This window comes from Solanum stenotomum, unplaced genomic scaffold, assembly GCF_019186545.1.
Source record: "Solanum stenotomum isolate F172 unplaced genomic scaffold, ASM1918654v1 scaffold25367, whole genome shotgun sequence".
Classification (NCBI taxonomy): domain Eukaryota; kingdom Viridiplantae; phylum Streptophyta; class Magnoliopsida; order Solanales; family Solanaceae; genus Solanum; species Solanum stenotomum.
This window is the reverse complement of record NW_026028505.1, coordinates 5,278-17,200: the sequence shown is the minus strand read 5'-3', so window position 1 is coordinate 17,200 and position 11,923 is coordinate 5,278. Positions and strand designations below refer to the sequence as shown.

Genomic DNA, 11,923 nt, shown 5'->3' with positions numbered 1-11,923 from the left:
CCAGGGTGTAGGCTCGGGGCGTGACATTCCAGTTATTTTTGTAAAGCCCTTGGAATGATCTTTCCAACGCCACTGAGTTTGCTCGATTCCGAGTTCGTATGAGTGAGTTATGCCTTTTGGAAGTTGGGTTGTTGGCATAGGGCAGTTTAGTCTGAATTTGTAAGGGTATTTTGGTCTTTTCCCTGACCATTTCTTTTGGTTATATTAAGGTTTTAGACTGATTTTAAATCAGTTTTTCCCCTTTTAAAGTGAGAGTTAGGGCTTTTGAGAGAAGAGAGAAAGAAGAGGAGAAAGAGAAGAAAAAGCAAGGATTCGTCAAGATCGTCTTGGTTTTCATCGGGGGGTGATCCCTATTAAGGTATGTGAGATCATAGTGTTGGGTTGGTTCATTCCCCCACACGCCAAATTCTTTTAATTCCGAGAAAAGATTGGTTGTGTTTGTTGAAGTTTGTGGCTGTGTTTGTTGAAGTTGTGGTTGTGTTGTTGAAGTTTCTTGTTGGTTTGGTGCATGTTTCCGGTTGTGATTTCGAGTTGAATCTATTGTATATTAAGGGGTTTTATGATTCTAAGTGTTTGGGGATGGAACCTTTGAAGTTAAGAAGGTTTAGAGTTGGAAAAACAAAGGAGAAAAGTTGGATTTTTGGGGAAAAAGGGTGGGGCGTCGCGCCAGCCAGTGCGCCCCAAAAGGGATTCTGGGCTTCCACCCTTTGGGCGGCACGCCTTGCAGAGCGCCCAGCAGGCCCCTCTGAAGTCTGAAGGCTAGCGCCCCGCGCCTCTCAGAGCGCCAAGGACGTCAATCCTTCCCATTCCTTCCCCACTTTTTCATACATGTTCCTTGGTAATGTACCTATGTTTTATAGTAGTTTTCAACACTCTAAGGTACATCTAGACATCACGAACTCATCCATAAACATGAGATCATTACCCTTGAATCCATAATCCAATTCGAGAAAGGTTAGGATCAAAGTCAAGTGAAGTTAGAGTCAAGCCTAGAAGTTAAGAAGTATGTAACATCCGACAATTTGAAGTGGCTTTGAAGGAGCTTGAAACTTTGAAAATAGTCATTTTTGGAAAAATTTAAAAATCTGGAAATTTGGCAGTCCAGAATCTGGAAAATTTGGCTAAGTTCAAAAATCTGGAAATTTGGCTAAGTGTGGAAATCAGTGAGTTTTTGGCCAACTTTGAGCAGTCGTAACTCCTAGCTCAGGATGAGTTAGGAGTAGTTCCAGTTATGGTTTCGAAGCTTGTAGAACGATCTTTCCAACGCCACCGAGTTTGCTCGATTCCGAGTTGGTATGAGCGAGTTATGATCTTTGAAAGTTGGGCAGTTGGCAGGGAGTCCGTTCCGGAAATTTAAGGGCATTTTAGTCTTTTCACAAATCTTTTATTTTGAGTTCATATTGTTGTATTAGGATGATCTTTGGATCATTTCTGTCCCATTTTGAAAGAGAAGGAGTTAGGGTTCTTGAGATTGAAGAAGAGAAGAAGGAGAAGAAGAAAAAGAGAAGAAAGAGGAGATCAACAAGATCATTGTGGACTTTCGTCGGGGGCGATCCCTATCAAGGTATGTGAGTTTTTCGTGTGGGTTGATCCTTTCCCTCACACACACCAAGTTTATTCTATGATTTGAGAAAAGATTGGGATTTGTTGTTGAAGTATTGAAGTTGTTAGTTGTTGTTGAGGTTGTTGGTGGTGTTGTTGAAGTTATTGTTCGTCGTGAGACATGATTGGGTCGTGTATTTAAGTTGAAACCTATTGTATGGTGAGGGAATTATGATTCTAAGAATTATGACCCTTTTAAAGTTGATTCACCACCAATTCGCAGAAATTTCTGGGCTGTCGATCCCCATCTACGGGCGTGACCTACAGACCGTAGATCAATTGACGGTCCGTACTGGTCAACCGTCGATCGGGACAGAAGTTGGGTTTTTGGGGCATTGATCTACGGACCGTAAGTCAGGACCGTAGGTCAACACTTAGTCATTTTTTCAAATGATTTCTGGGGAAAGTTTCTGACGCAATCTACGGACCGTAAGTCCATCTACGGTCCATTGATGGCGTCCGTAAGTGCCATCTGTGTCACCAGAAATCTGAAGTCCCAGCCAAGTTTCCCCATTCCTTTTCCCACTTTCTCCAGCAAGTTCCAACGTATTATATCTATGATTTATAGCTGTTTCCGACACTCCAAAGTACGTCTAAGAGTTCAAGAATCCCTCCATAACATGTGATCAAACACCTTGAATTCATAATTCCGATTCAAGGAAGTTAGTTTCCAAGTCAAGTGAAGTTAGTTTCCAAGTCAAGTGAAGTCAAGCTTAGAAGTAAGTAAGTCAAAGCAAGTCTTTAAGGTTTTCCAAGAGTCTTCATTGAACGTTTTAACTTCATTCTAAGGCTCAAGTTCCAAGTTAAGTATTGAGTTTCAAGTCAAGTCAAAAGTTAAGAGTTTCATGTTAAGTTAAGAGTTTCACATCAAGCCAAGAGTTCAAGTAAAGTAAAGAGTTTAAAGTTGAGTTCTTTTCTCAAAGTTATTAGGGAACTATGTATTCCCAAAGAAGTTTTAAAGAAATGTTTTTACATTTAAACAAGGTTGGAAACTGAGATTTCCAAAAGAGCCTTAGGGCTAGTTTTTGAGTAATTATCTCATATCAGCAAGAATAAATATGTTTTAAAAACATAAGAGCCAGTACATTTTGGGAGTAGTATCGAGCACCGAATTGGGGGAGCGTTCAAAGAACCCACAGCCGCCATAGAACCATGTTAGCCACCATGGGTAGAAAAGGATCATACTTTTTAAATGAATCCTTTTCAGATTAGACTAGTGGATCCATTAGGCAGTTCAGGTCTTATACCTTTGGCCGGGTATAAGATGCTCTGGCAGCGTGAGGTCGATCGCTGTATCATCACTATAGCTCTTATGTGATGGTTGTCGGTTAGAGAAGCTCCCACAGCAGTTATTGTATTTTCATACACAGAGTTTATAACATGTTTTAAACAGTCTTTCTTTATATCGCACTTGTTTTAAATTGCCTTATATTGAAAGAAGTCAGTCAGGTTGAGTTGAGATGAGCCAGGTAAGCTATTTCAATTTCTTCCAGTTTTCCTTCTAGCCTATGTTGCTTAGCTTTCCAGCTCGCATACTCGTACATTCCATGTACTGATGCCAGTTGGCCTGCATCTTATGACGATGCAGACGCAGGTACCCAGGATCAGCACGCCGTTGATCCAGCTGAGCACTCCAGAGTCAGTGGTGAGCCTCCTTGCATTCCGGAGGACTCAATTATTTTGTGCTCTTAGTTTTTGTTTTATTAGGATGTTGCGGGGTCTGTCCCAACGTCCATCTCAGTATTTTAGAGGCTTCATAGACAGACAGTCAGTCAGCTAGTATTGAGTCTCTCATCTATATGTATATATGTAAATATTCTATTTTGAGATTCGAGTTGCCTTTATGGCCATATGTTATAAGTTAAGTTGTTTTGTAATATTGCATTGCATTTGTTATTATGTTGGGTTAGGTTTCCGCTGAGTTAAGAAAGCCAGGCCAAGGGTTTGCTTGGGGCCAGAAATGGTCTCCGGGTGCCGGTCCCGCCCAGGGTGTAGGCTCGGGGTGTGACATTACTGCTGAATTGAAGTGTTGGAGTTTGACTACAATACAAAAGAATCAATGAATGTAATTTGAAGAAGAAGTCCAAAGAAGCTAGGAGTTTGAATTGAAGAAGGAGTCTTACTTGAAGTAGAACTCTAAGTCAAGAGAGTTCAAGTCAATGAGGAGTTTGAAGTGAGCAATAACTCTATGAGGAATTGTATTTAAATAGAAGTGAAGTCGTCCAGAATACTTGTGCACTTACAGAGCAAAAAAGAGCAATTGAGAAATTGACTTCGCAAGTGCTACCAGCGAACTAAAGGAACACATCGAAGAACCTAATCCTTCTACAGAGTTTATATGTTAGGAGTTTTTCTTTGTGATTGAGTCTTGATGTAATCTTAGTTCAGTGAGTTATAAACTGAATTAGAAGTGTTTTCTTCAGGTTGTGATAACTTGAAGAGTTGGGAACACATACCTTGGGAGGTTTGTGTTGAAGGTTAGGAGTTAGAGTTAGTTCCTAGGATTACAAGAATTGTAATCTAAATCCACAACTTGAAGTTAAGGTAGGTTGCAAAGTTTGTAATCTATCTTTTGTAGAGGCTCAGTGATTTAGTGAAGTTGGAGTTAAATCCTGTAGGGGTACAGGTCGTGGTTTTTTACACCTTTTGAGCCGGCTGTTTTCCACGTAAAAATATTGTGTTTTTACTTACTGTCCTTACTGCTTTGTTGGAACACGTTAGGCAACCTGTTTCACACTTAGGCGAAAAGTTAAAATCAGTAAATTACTAGGGTCGTGCAGACTAACAGTATATATAAATGAAAAATAAGTTTTAACTTATATATTTAGTATAATTTTTTATATACATAGTATAAAGGTTTGGGGCGCACTTAGTGGCGCGCTGCGCCAGGCCCCAACCTACAAAAACTTATTTGGGGTGCACTGAGTGGCGCTGCGCCCCACCCCTTTTCCCAAAACTTTGACGAATTTTCGTACTTCAATTTCATGTTTAACTCTTCTAGAATCAAATGACTCCCCTCAAACTCTTATGGATTCTTAGACCCAACATAATTACAATGAAATCTACTCTAAATTACTCAAGAACCATACTCAAACACAAAATTCTCATCGCAAGAACTCAACGAACCCTCATACTTAAATAATAGATCACAAACTTCAAGAACTCATCAAAAATTCATCAAGAACTCAAAATATCCTCAATCTTATGGATGGAATTCGAATATGTAAATCATGATTGGCGTGTGGGTTAACTAACCCAACACTATGAAAACTTACATACCTCATAGGATCGAATCCTTGGCGAAAACACTTCGAAAATTGTAAGAACCTTGATCGTTCTTCCTTTTCTCCTCTTCTTGAACTCCTGTCAAAACCCTAAGCATATTTTAGGATTTGTAAAACTAATCCAAGTCAAATTTGACCCCAAAATATTACTAAAAATCATTTTAAGTTGATGGGGTAAGAAAAAGACCAAAATACCCCTCATTAATTCGGGTAACTTTCCTTAACCGGACAGGCTAACTTCAAACGGGCATATCTCCCTCATCCGAACTCAAAATTTAGAAACTCGGTAACGAAAGAGGATTCCAATACCTTTCATTTGATATTTTATGGGTTACCTAACTCATCCTGTACTAATAGTTATGGTAGTTTGGAGTTAACCCAAAACTCACAACTTAAGCATAATTTGAACAAAACTCAAATTGGCTTTTTCCAAATTAGTTCTTTCTATATTTAGCTCTTTCTAAGGGATGTTACACATAGTGCCAGAGAGGCTGGGGCAATGCGCCCCCATAGCGCCAGAGGGGCTGAGGCGATGTGCCCCCGTTAAGGATAATCCTATCCAATCTAATTCAAAATCAAAAGGATAGCTTAGCATTATTGTTACAGAATCTTTATAGTTGTGCAATATTATATATATATATATGGTAGTCTAGCTGATTTGTAGGGATTTGATTGTTTAATCACCATAATTAGTTAGTATTCTTCATGTATTTATATCATGTAATGTTTGAGCAATAGATAAGTTTGGAATCATTCTCTTCTAAAACTCTTTACCCCCATAGCGCCAGGGGGGGAGGGGAAATGTGCCTACAGTACGCCAAAAAAGGGATGCAGGTGATTGGGGATGCCCCCCTGCGCTATGCAGGAATGCACCAGGGTCGTATGCCCCCGTTTATCTTTCGTCTTTCTTTCTGTTTGAGTTCTTTTAAATCGTGTCTTCACCCTCTTCTTAATTTTAACTATCTAAAACACCATTAATCATTTAGATATCCTATATATACTAATCATAACTCTTGAATTCACATTTCAAATTCAAGGTAGAGTTAAGAGTAAAGTTTGAGAGAGTCCTTTTGAGTTATTTTGAGAAGTCTTCTACAATTATGTATGACTTGAACTAAGTCTTGAGTAAAAGAGTATGAGAATGAGAAGAGTTGTATTCATGAGTCTACATTATTATTGAGATCCTTGAGTCGAGTTGTTCATGTTCATAATTCCACATGAACTCTATGAATTGAGTATTCTTGAGAGGAGTAGTATCATTGAGTTCTGAGTTCCAAGTTCTTGAGTTTTGAGTATTGAGTTTTTTATATTGTTATTAAGATCTCTGTGTTGAGTCATTCATGTCCATAATTCCTCATGAACCTTATGAGTTGAGTTATAAATCTTGAAAAGCTTTTTAAAGCCAACACTTGAGTTTTAAACTGAGTTTTTGAGGAAATAAAGATGAGTTTTGAGAAAGAGTTTCATGTATGCATTGAGTAAGAGTATAAGGGAACTAAGTACTCCCAAAAAGGTATCAGGTTTTACATTGATAATAGAGAAACTCTGATTTCTAAATGAGTTTATAAGGAGTTTTTGAGCATTATCTCTTTTAAGTGAAACTTTTGAGTAAGTATCTCAAACTGAGGAAGAGTTATGTTTTTAAACATTTGAGTATGAGTTATATATTATTGGGAGTAGTATTGAGCACCGATATGGGGATGAATTCAGACAACTCAAAATCTTCATAAACCATGTATGCCAACATGGGTAAAGGATCATACTTTTTAGATGATTTCTTATTGCTTTTAAGTATTGCTTAGTGGATCTACTTAGTTGAGGATGTCCTATATCTCGGCAAGATATAGGACAGTTCTGGAAGCGTGGGCGAGACGTTGTATCATCACGTAGCTCATATATATAGTGATGGTTGTCGGTTAGAGAATCTCCCAAATAAGAGTAAAGAGTTTATTATTGTATTTTTATACATTTTCATTTCTTGTCTACTGTTTACAAATCTTATTTATTGCATCTTATTATCATTGCTTGCATGTTGATTTGAGTATTCTTGAGTTGAGTTGAGATGAGATAAGTATGTTTTCCTTTTGTCAGTTCAAGCCTATACTTATGTTCAGAGTTTCCCTTACATGCTCATACATTCAATGTACTGATGTCATTCGACCTGCATCATTTTATGATACAGATACAGGTACTCAGGATTATCAACAAACATTTTGTTGAGATCAATTGACATTCCAGCGAGCGTCGGTGAGCCTTCTTATATTACGGAGGACTTCACCTTTACCTTACAGTTAGTAGTTTTGAGATGTCGTGGGTCTTGTCCTGATATCTTCTGTAACAGTAGAGGCTTCATAGATGAACAAAGTTGAGTAGTTTTTCAGTATTTACCTTCTTTTGAGTTGTTTTACAAACAAAGAGTTTATTTACTAAGTATAGATTGATTTATTTTTTAAAAAAATGTTGAGTATTTGAGTTTAAGGAATTTAATTCAGTTTTAGGCTTATGTATGTTTGAGTTAGTCTTCTGCTTGTAGTCAGCCAGGATGAGGGTTCGCTTGGGGACCAACAATGGTTCTTGAGTATCGGTCACGTCTAGGGTGTAGACTCGGATCATGACATATCTATTCTTTTGTACTTGGAACATATTAATTTGACACTCTCCTTAAGAAAATATTTGTTAGAGGTATATTTTACTAAATTAATCTTACTGTTTTTAAAATCTACATTTGATCATTAGTATTTTGTGCAGTTAATTAATGTTGAGGTTAGTATTAGTTTCTCTTGATTTGTTAGAATTAAAAAGTAAAAAAGAAATTTTATTTTAATATAATGAAAAAAAAAACATATAAAATAAGTTATTTTATTACTAGTAATAAATATATAAATATATCAATTTCTTTTAATGGATAAAAACAAAAATAATGTTATGATAACAAGGTAAGATCCAAATATCACCTGAAATTGAATTTATCTTTTGTAGTAATCACATGTAGTTCCCTGCTAGTAAATAGTATTATCTTCCTTTTTTTTTTTTTTAAAAGTTGATATAAAAACTTGGTCATGGGTTATATTGAGATGGTTAAATTTTGAGTACGAAATCAAAAACATCATATTTTTTCCGTCCAAAATACATAAATGATCACTCAATTTTTAGTTTAACCAAAAGGGACACTTCGGTGGAGAAGGAGTGAGCTATGTTTGTGATATAACTATTGTTAACGTCGTAAAAAATTTGATCATCTCGCTGACTTATGAGCAATTTCTCTTCTTCTTTTTTTCTGGCTGACTTATATGAGCGATTTGCTCTCTATTTTTTTTCCCAAAAATTACTCCACACTAAGCGAAATTGAAAGTTTTTTTGTTGTTATTGTCGCTGCACACTAAGTGAGTTCTCAACTTCTTTTACTATATGCCCTCATAGAAATCTCCTCATTAATTTTCATTTAGATAACCATAAAAACCTTCTAATAAATTAGGGAGTATTTTTATTTCTTAATTACATTATAAATTGAAGTAGGATAAACATTTTCTAATGAAAAAATCATTATTAGGAAAATAATGTGTTTTTTTCAAAAAAAATAATAGATTTATTTGGAAAAAAAAAGAAGAAGAGAAGACATTCTTGACCTATTAAGTAACAATAAGAGCATTTTAAACCGAACTAGTGAAGGCAATTATATTTTTGGACCAAATTATCAACGGAAGACATTTTTGTTCTTTGCACATAATTTAAGAACATTTTAAATCTTTTTTCTGTTAATTAAATCATCACATAATCCAAAAAAAAAAAAAGTTGTCTTCCAACACATTTTCCAACACACTAAGAAAAAGCCAAAAACAAAAAGAAATTAAACATTCAAAAACCAAAAATAAAATAAAATTGAATGTTGAAATGATCCAACTTGATTGATGCTTGGACAGCTCATGAACTTGATGAACGTGAATGTCTTCAAGAGAAAACTTCTTCTCCTATTATCAATTCTTAAGACTTCCTATATGCTTCAAAAACCAACTCCATCACATTTGTTCTCTCTTCAACATCTTTCATTCTCTCTGGAATCTCCTTCAGCTTTGAACAACGATGGATACGAAGACCTTTAATGAGAGGCATTGCATTTGTGCCTAAATGCCACCTTTCTAGGTTTGAAAGAAAACCAAGATAAAGGAACTTTAGTTGACTGAAGCTGTTATCACTGCACAATATTTATTTTCCTTCATAAGCACTTAAAAAGAGATTCCTTAAGTTTGGCAACATTCCCAAAATAGGCATCGGATCTTCTGTCAGTCTTGAGTCCCTCAGAACCATCACTGTGATGGAATTTGGAAACAGATCAGGCAGTTTCTCTATTCTCCCATTTAACCACAATTTCTGGAGCTTTTCACAAGAAGTAAGAAATTCAAGGGATGGGAATGGTTCATAACCTTTACAAGTCAATTTAAGGTTTTTCAAGCACCTAATGTTGCTTAGGGAGTAAGATTTGGTAATATTATCCATGCTTAATTCTTGAAGATTGACTAAATCACTAGGGTCAACATATTTCCATTGATCACAACCAACGCCTTTAAGAACTTGAAGGCTAGTGAGTTGACTTATATGTTCCAAAGGTTTTGAAAACGGAGCAATTAAATGTCTTAGATTTATTAGGTTAGCTGTCTCAGGGGGTAGTTGGCAAGAGTATTCACTGTCAATGACAAGCTCTAAATCTTAAGAGCTTGAGGTAGTGCAAACTTCCTATGGCATCAGCTAGAACACAACCTTCATTAATATCCAAGTACAACACATATAGATGTTGGAACACACTACTGAAATTTATAAAACTCATGTTACAAAAACATGGATCAAAGAATATAATTGACCTCAACTTCAAGTTAGAAAGATGAAGTGAGAGGTACCTTTGTCCTTGACTATGAATGACATGTCTGATACATAAAGAGGATATGGAGCGATTTCTTGGATCATAAATGTCAAAGAAATATACTTCCGATGCCTTTTGTATGGCAAGATCACGGAGTAAATCATGAACCCTACATTCAGTAACTATTTCCCAAAATGTTTGAGCCACTTGAACCAAGCTTCGTCTTATCAGCTCATTCAAGATGCCTTCAGCGGCATCCTCCATTCTTTCTTCTCCTTTTGGTATGATGAAACCCTCTGCCATCCACAACCGTATTATGTTTTCAGCCTCGACCACTTTATCTTCTGGAAAAATACCAAAGTATAGAAAACAGTGCTTGAGCGGATCTTCCAAATCATTGTAGCTCAATGATAGAATGCAGGAGATTTCAATATATTTATCTTCAATAATGTTCTTCCAAAGGTGATCTTTCACCTTTTGCCATTCGTCCAGCCCCTTTTTATGCGAAAGTAGTCCTCTCAATACAATAATTGCAAGAGGTAAGCCTCCACACTTTTCCACCATATCTCTAGCTAACCTTTCCATTTCTGGAACCATTGCTCGAACGTCAAGTTGTTTCCTACAAAAGAGATCCCAACTTTCTTCTTGGCTTAGGAAACGAAGTTTATGGACAAAACCTTCGTCGTCTGCTCTTTTAGCCACATCCTCATTGCGCGTGGTAATAATGATTCTGCTACCATTCTTGCTATCCGGGAAAGCTTTTTTCAAACTCTCCCATGTTTCTTTTTTCCATACATCATCAACCACTACAAGGTATTTACTTTCTCTTAATAGCTTATGAAGGTGAATTTCTAGATCTCCTTCTGTCATCCTTTCCAACAAATCCAGAGTTTCCTTGGTGCAACCTTGGATGGATTTTATTATAGTCTTAAGAAGATCCATTGAATTGTACTCTTGAGAAACACATATCCAAGCACGTGTAGGGAAGCTAGAGGCTATATTAGGACTTGTGTAGAGGTTTCTGGCAAGAGTGGTCTTGCCTAATCCGCCCATTCCATAAATGGAGACGACGCTTCGACGAGGCACTGCTTTGAGAAGTTCAGATAGCGATATTTGTACAACATCCTGAAGTCCAACAAAAATGTAATCCTGGTCATCCACATATGAGGTAGTTCTCCTCAATGTTCTAACCTGATTACTTGGCCCTTCTCCAGCATTACTATTGATATTTGTAATACCATAAGTTTCTCGCTTGCGAGAGATATCTATGATTCGCTGCTTGAGTGATTGAATCTCCTCGGCGACATTGTAGAATTTCTTCTCTTTCCTACATATGCAAGCGCAAGCCTTGAGACGACTAGCAAATTCATGGTCATCACCTTTATCAGCCTCAAAGCTGTAAGTCTCGAGTATAGCGACAGCATCATTCGCAACAGAATTGATTTCAAACACCCATTGTTGAACTCTATGATCTACACATTGCTTTAGTTCTGCATCTTTGAGGAAAGACTGTATGAAGAGTAACTCATTTCTCAGCCACTCAATTTCCTTTCTCAGATTTTTACGCAGGGAAACTTGTTGTATGAGGAAATCACCCAATTTTTGAACTGCAAATGACACAAAGGCATCAGCCATTTTTAGGAGTTTGTATATTGGAATACAAGTTGGCAAATGGGAGAAGAGATAATATTGTGTTCAAAGGGTCCACTAATGTGAATAAAGTAATTGATGTAACAGCAATACATGAACTAGTCTACATTTATAAGGACAGGGGGATTGGAGGTGGAAGCTAACATCCCTTTCTCATTTACTATTTCTTCTTATTGGCTTGAATATATCTCCACCTAATGTCGTTATCCCGTTTACTATTTCCTCTTTTAAAAAAATACATACTGGAGAAAGTCAAATCAAAAGTTGGCGGTTTATTGTTGCCAAGAAGAATTAAGTATATTTTAGTTTACTTTCTTCACTTTGATTATGTAAAAGATTAATATTAACTTGTACATTATTATTTGTTAGTACTCATTCCCAGAGAATTAAAAATTGGTTTGGCTGGAGTTGGAGACATCATTAAAGCATCTTTCTGTATAATCAATCAATATTTGACTTTCCAATATTCCATCACACATTTTATATTGTTTAAAATCTAATAAGTCTACTTGTGGACATCATCATCACTACA

The 11,923-nt window shown here is 36.6% G+C and overlaps 1 protein-coding gene across 1 annotated transcript; it reads right to left on the bottom strand.

Annotated features, from left to right (window-relative positions):
* Positions 1 to 8,867: 8,867 nt before the first annotated feature.
* Positions 8,868 to 11,376, bottom strand: LOC125851420 (putative disease resistance RPP13-like protein 3). Its single transcript, XM_049531218.1, has 2 exons — positions 9,779 to 11,376; positions 8,868 to 9,078 (listed from the first exon to the last, which is right to left on the bottom strand). Exons 1-2 carry the CDS (start codon positions 11,374 to 11,376, stop codon positions 8,868 to 8,870), a joined length of 1,809 nt encoding a protein of 602 aa, XP_049387175.1.
* Positions 11,377 to 11,923: the final 547 nt, after the last annotated feature.

What these genes read in the sequence shown, in the direction of transcription:
- LOC125851420 (XM_049531218.1), bottom strand. Translation starts at nt 11,376, where the DNA reads ATGGCTGATGCCTTTGTGTCATTTGCAGTTCAAAAATTGGGTGATTTC. An exon ending in ATTCATAGTCAAGGACAAAG is followed by an intron (nt 9,079 to 9,778) that starts GTACCTCTCACT and finishes AATATTGTGCAG; the next exon opens with TGATAACAGCTTCAGTCAAC.